This window comes from Neofelis nebulosa, chromosome 4 (assembly GCF_028018385.1).
Source record: "Neofelis nebulosa isolate mNeoNeb1 chromosome 4, mNeoNeb1.pri, whole genome shotgun sequence".
Classification (NCBI taxonomy): domain Eukaryota; kingdom Metazoa; phylum Chordata; class Mammalia; order Carnivora; family Felidae; genus Neofelis; species Neofelis nebulosa.
The window spans coordinates 157,772,058-157,778,381 of record NC_080785.1 but is presented as its reverse complement, the minus strand read 5'-3'; the positions used below and the strand labels follow the sequence as shown (position 1 = coordinate 157,778,381).

Genomic DNA, 6,324 nt, shown 5'->3' with positions numbered 1-6,324 from the left:
AGGTCACGATCTCGCGACTCGTGAGTTCGAGTCCCGCGTCTGGCTCTGTGCCGACAGCTCAGAGCGTGGAGCCTGTTTCGGATTCCGTGTCTCCCTCTCTCTCTGCCTCTCCCCTGCTCACGCTCTCTGTCTCAAAAATAAACAGACATTAAAAAAAAAAATAAAAAAAAAAAGTGATTAGCATAGAGCCACGCCGCTGATAGGCTGCAGGTCCAGAATTCAACCTGACTGTCCTCAAAGCCACTTCGCCCATCCACTGGGTGCCCATCCACTTCGCCTTATCTTAGGGTGGGTGTGCCCCGCACCAAGGCCATGTCATAGATCCCTGCTGGTTCTGAAATTGTGGTTCTGGGTTGACTCCAATGCTCCCGGACCCCTTGTTTTGCCCCGTGGGACTGTTCCCCTTCAGGGGAGGCAGCTCCCTCATCTGTGAAAGGAAGTAGGTACGTCCAACATGACCTGTTCTGGGGTAAAAAAAAGACCTGAAAACCAAAATCTTAGCTTATGGCTTCAGGGATGAGGGAGAAGAAGGAAATATTATCACTTTGTAGTCAAGGCAGAAAAGTTACTTTTAAAAATAGCACCAGCCACACACTAAGACAGCCCCAGGTCTTCGTGGGGAGCTAGAAGCCTGGGACAAGAGCCAAGGGTGGCTTTGCCAGACGTGGCTCTGGGCCATGCCCTGTAAGAACTACAGCTTTTTGTGGGGTAAAACGAGGTTACGGAGACCTGGGACATGGAACCTCTGTGGAGGGCTTCCCTGGGGCAGGAAAGGACCGGACAGAGACGGGGTAACATTCCTGCATGTGGACAGTGACCAGCATCTGTCACCCAATGCTAGTAGGTGACCCCGGAGGCGGGACAGGCAACAAAAGGGCCCGAATGAGTGAAAGGCGGGTGGAGGTCAGTCTTCATGCAGAAGGTTAATAGGCTGACTTCGCCACTCGGCCCTGCCGGCCTCCCTGCAGTCTGGCCGTGCAGCCCAAACCTTGGACACGGGGTCCACATCTTCGCAAATCCAGAAAGGCTGATTTGCCTATAAGGGACCAAATTAATAACGATTCTGAGACTGGTTTGTGCAAATGGTTTTTTTTTTTTTTTTATTTCCACATTTATATCACAAGTTGTCCACTTACTGGACCAAATAGCAAAGTTGCTCCCTTCTGTGTCCTGAGAACACAGAAGTCTAGGTACTGTACATTCACTAAGGCTCCTTGTTTTTGCAAATCGCGTTTATGACAAATAACCATAAGGCAAACGAATCTAAAGGAATGGTTATGAGTGTTTCCAGCGCACAGACAGGTCTCCTCTTGCCCAACAGTACAGCTTACACACCAGTAGCACCCGCGATTACTTTTGTCTTTGGGGTGGGGGTGGGGAGGGGGGGAATCTGGAAAGGTGAACTTTTCAAGATATGTGCAGGAAGGGGAAAACGAAAAGGGAGAAAGAAAGGAAACTTATTTGGCTGATGGTCAGATGGAAAAGGCGGATAAAATAAACTCCTAGAACACTTAAATTTTTGCAGCATTTTTTTCAAAACCGGGTCTTAACCGAAACCAGATAAAAATGTGTGGATGCCCACGGAGCGCAGGTCACAGCAGCCGGCCAGCTGGCCCGCTGCAGCTGCCGAGCTTCTGGCACCGTAACTGAAGCACTGGCCGGTGGGGGTGCAAACAGAGGCCACGGTGCACGTACACCCACTGCCTCACACACTCAGGGCCAAATTTGGAAAAAGAAAACGCAAATGGATGCGATGCGTGCTTCTGTTGCTGTGTTTAAAGGTAACCTCTCCCACAGGTTTTCTGTGCCTGCCTGCAACTGAGGTCCCAGCTTACAGGTGCTGGGAAGTGTCCACACCGCTTCCGGGGTGGGGAACTGACGCTTTTTATAGCTGGTTCGCTATAGAGTTCTGAACTCACTTTGCCGGCCTTCCTTCCACACGGTCCTTCCTTTGCAATTTTGTTAGTAAACTGGTAGCAGCATTTCACAAAAGAAGGAGAATTTTGAGGGAAGGGCTCGGAGAGGCCTCGAAACTCCCGCCCCCTCCCTCTGCCCCGGGCCGGGCTCCCCGGCTTCCCAAGCACTGGGGGCAGCCCGCCCGCCGTGCTGACTGCAAGGTGGGAACGCACCGAGAGGCCGCCGGGCCGCTCAGTCCAAGCAGACATAAGGCAGAATGTTCAACCGCCCGTCGTCGCCGTGCGGGTCGAGCGATATGCACTGCGTCCAGTCATACCAGTTACCCTGTGTGTCCTGACACCCGTTCACCCCAGGCCACCGGTGGCCCTGGATTCTGTCCAGATCGTCCTGTGTGACCTCGCGGCTCAGCCCCGGGCGGTCCGTGGGCGCGCTGTGAGGCACCAGCACGTGCGGCTGCCTGGCCCCGCGCCGGGTGCTCTCCTCCTGCCTCAGGTACTCGGACATGAAGTGGTGGGCGCCCGGGGTCTGCGCGCCCGACGAGGAGAGCAGGCTGCTCTGCCGGCTCAGGTAGGACTGGATGATCTCGTTGCGCGACAGCTCCTTCCAGTTCGTCTGTTCGAAAGGGCTCTGGAGGCTGGCCTTGGCCTCGGGCTTGTCCAGCTCTGTCCTGGGCTGCTCTGTGTGCACGGGGCTGTCAGCCCGCACTGGCTCTTTCTGGGTCAGAGGTTTGATCTGTCTGGTCATGGGGTCAAAGGTGAGCTTCCGCTCTTTTAACCGGACGGGCTTGACGCCCGCCTCGGCCACCTGCCCGTCCAAGTTCACCGTGTAGTCACGAGGCCGGTACCTCTTCTTCTTTTTGCTGTCCGAGCCGCCAGAGGAGGCAGCGTCGCTGTCCGCCTTGGAGGAGTCTGGGGAGAAGCCGGCCCGGGGCAGCAGGGGCTCGGCCGGCGCCAGCCCCACTTTGCAGCCCTGCCCTGCCGGCCGCTGGTGGCCCTCGGGCTGCTCCAGCCAGCGCACCGGGCTCTCCGCACTGGGCAGCAGCTCGAGCCGCCTCACGGGGGGCGTGGACGGCCGGGCCAGCGGAAGCGGCGACGGCACCTGCGTGGCGTCGAGCGGCTGGGGCCGCGGAGAGGGGCTGGGCGTGGAGCCCTTGGGCGCGTACGGGCTCCGCTGCCGGGCAAAGGAGCCCTCGTGCCGTGAGTTCCGGGGACTGAAAGAGCAGCGAGGCGGCCCCTTGGGGTGGGGGGGGCCCGGAGTCTCGTCCACCCGGTCCAGCTGCTGCAGCACCGCAACCTTGGTCTGCAAGCAGGGCCCGGGGGGCTTGCCGAGGCCCGGGGAGCTGGTGTGCGGCCGCACCGCGTTGACGGGAATCTTGCCGCCGTGCCTGTCGTTCTCGCCGTGCTCCAGGCGGCCACCCTCGGGGCCCGGGTGCCCGCTGCCGTCCAGGGGGCCGGGGAAGCTCTCGGGGCTCCCGCCGATCCCGTTGGTGGGGAGGGGGGAGGAGTTGGGTACCAGGGAGTCGTGGCTCGCCTTGGAGACCTTGGGAGGCGGCCCGGGGTGGCCGAGGTCACGCTGGTCTCCCCGGCGCTTGCGGCTGCCCAGCCTGTCCAGCCGATGCCCCCGCAGCCTCTGGAGGTCAATGCGGTTCTTCAGGTCGTGGATGCTCTTGGGCGTGCCGGCCGCCCCCGCCTCCGGCCGGCAGTTGTGAGCACCCCCGTTGGCGGAGCCGGGGCCCCCCGCCAGTCCCCGCAGCGCCGCCTCATTCTGGTGCACGGGCTCGATGAGCTTCTGCCAGCTCCGCAGCAGCTTCTTGGCCCGCTTGGCGAGCTCCTCGTTCTTCGTCTTCTTGCGGACGTCGTTGATGAGCTTCCCAAGTCGAGTTTCCTGCAACCAGAGAGGGACGATGACACGCTTCTGGGACGGGAAGTCCCCGTGAAAAGGGAGCAGAGCCGGAAGCCGTGGAAAGGGCCCCCCCGGTCTTTGGACTAACCCCACTGACCCTTCCATCACAGAATTCCTGGATACAAAACCCATAGGGATTTGGGGGTCCTCTGTGACATCTACCTTCTCAAATTTAGTCCTCAAGCCTTAGGGCCCCAGGTGGCATCTCAGAAGCACCATCCCACAGGCTCCCGGCACCTGGAGACTGGGGACCGTCAAGGCCAGTGCAAGAGCACTTTGCCAGGGAAGCTCTCTGGGTGAGAGCGCTCTATGGCCAGGGCAACAGTGAAAGGAGGGATGGAGCCAGCCTGGCTCACCGGAGACACCCCCAGGCGTGCCTCCCAGCCGGCCCCGCAGCGTGACAGACACCCTGTGCAGGAACGGGCCCCAGCCAGGGAACTAAGGCTACCCAATTCCCACGCTACCCAGAGGAAGACGTGGCTTTTGGCACAGCACAGGTTGGGGGGCAGGGGTGCAGCACCCCCGCCACACGGCACTCGCAAGTCCTCAGGTTGGGGGAGCCTGGGCCCGGCCCACCCGGCTCCTCCCAGCGTTGGATGCCGGGGACACTCACCTCCAGCGCCTCTTTGGTAATGGGGTATTTCTCCAGGCTGGAGATGACTTCCAGCACCGCCACCATGTTCCGGATCTACAAAACAAGAGCCACTCGTCAGACCTCTGCCCTTCTCTCTGTCCTAGCCCACTCTGGCCTCTGCGTCCCCAAGAGCCAGTGGAGTCAGTAACACCAGAGCCCTCGCCCCATGCAGCCTCCTACCTGCTCCTAAGGCCAACAAGGCGCCCAGTGGTCACCCCCATCCACCTCCTCTAGTGCATGGGGTACAGTTTACCAGAAGCCCATCCATGGTCATGCCCACCTGCCCAGGTGCTTGTCACAGAGCTGAGACTTGTGACATGTATGAGCTAGGATCTGCTCTTGCTATGGGAGATGTGCTCAACCCTGCCACCTCATGGGGGGTGGGGGGGGGGGGCCAGGATGCTGAAGGATTTAGCAAATAAAACACTAAGCTTAAAAGATCCATTCAGGCATTCCTCCTTGCAGTGTTCTTAGCTTTAGTGCACTTCACAGATACCGTGTCTTTCACAAACTGAAGGTGTGCGGCAACCTTGCATCGAGCAAGTCTATTGGGGCCATTTTCTCAAAAGTATCTGCTCACTTCGTGTCTCTGTGTCACATTTTGGTAATTCTCACATTTCAGACTTTTTCATTATTATTATTATTTGTTATGGTGATCTGTGGCCAGTGATTTTTAGTATTTATTTATTTTGAGAGAGACAGAGACAGTGTGAGTGGGGGAAGGGCAGAGAGAGAGGGAGAGACAGAATCTCAAGCAGGCTCCAGGCTGCCAGAGTAGAGCCCGACGTGGGGCTTGAACTCACGAGACCATGAGAGATCATGACCTGAGGTGAAACCAAGAGGCAGACACTTAACCGACTGAGCCCCTCAGGCGCCCCTGTGGTTAGCAATTCTTGATGTTACTGCTGTAGTTGTTTTGGGGTGCCACAAACCACACCACACAAGAGGGCGAACTCCGTGATACTGTGTGTGTTCCGCCTGCCCCGCTGCCCAGCCCTTCCCCATCTCTCTCCTCTCCTTGGGCCTCCCTGTTTCCCGAGACACAACAGTGTTGAAATTAAGCCAACTGGCAATCCTACACTGGCCTCTAAGTGTTCAAGTGAGATAAAGAGTAGCATGTCTCTCACTTGAAATCAAAGGCTAGAAAGGATTACTCTAGAGGGGAAGGCGTGCCGGAAACTGAGGCAGGCTGGAAGCCGGTAGGCCTCTTGCGTCAGTTAGCCTGGTTGTGAAGGCAAAGAAAAGTTCTTGAAGGAAATTAAGGTGCTCCTTCAGTGAACAAACACGAGTGATAAGAAAGCAAAACTGTGTTACTGCTGATGTGGAGGAAGTTTGAGGTCTGGACAGAAGGTCAAACCACCACGACGTTCCCTTAAGCCGAAGCCTCGTCCGGAGCAAGGCCCTCACCCTGTAATTCTACAAAGGCCGAGAGAGGTGAGGAAGCTCTCACGTTGGAGGCTAGCAGACACACGTCGGGTCACGAGGTTCCAGGAAAGGCGCCACCGCCCCTGACGCGGCAGCGCAAGGCGAAGCAGCAGGTGTAGACGCAGGAGCCGCAGCAAGTGATCCAGAAGATCGAGCCGAGATCATTCACGAAGGTGGTCGCAGTCTAAACAAGACTTTGTTTTCTCTAAAAATTTTTGGAAGTGTATTTATTTTGAGCACGAGTGGGGGAGGGTCAGGGAGAGAGAGAATCAGAAGCAGGCTCCGCGCACGGTCAGCATGGAGCCTGTTGTGGGCTCAGTCTCATGAACCGCAAGCTCACGACCTGAGCCGAAATCAAGAGTCCACCATAACTAACTGAGCTAAATAACCCATGTAGGCGCCCCAAGCAACAGATTTTCAGCGGAGGCCAAACGGCCTTCTATTGG

At 57.7% G+C, this 6,324-nt stretch overlaps 1 protein-coding gene across 5 annotated transcripts in view; it reads right to left on the bottom strand.

Annotated features, from left to right (window-relative positions):
* Positions 1-1,073: 1,073 nt before the first annotated feature.
* The window catches only part of MED26 (mediator complex subunit 26), a 52,728-nt gene continuing 47,477 nt past the window's right edge, over positions 1,074-6,324 (bottom strand). For all 5 annotated transcript variants that reach the window (XM_058727576.1, XM_058727579.1, XM_058727580.1 and 2 more), the window contains exons 2-3: positions 4,433-4,507; positions 1,074-3,801 (exon numbers count right to left, since the gene is read on the bottom strand). In XM_058727576.1, the coding sequence (XP_058583559.1) occupies positions 2,149-3,801; positions 4,433-4,507 (1,728 nt within the window). In that variant the 3' untranslated portion in view covers positions 1,074-2,148. The remainder of the gene's footprint in view (positions 3,802-4,432; positions 4,508-6,324) is intronic.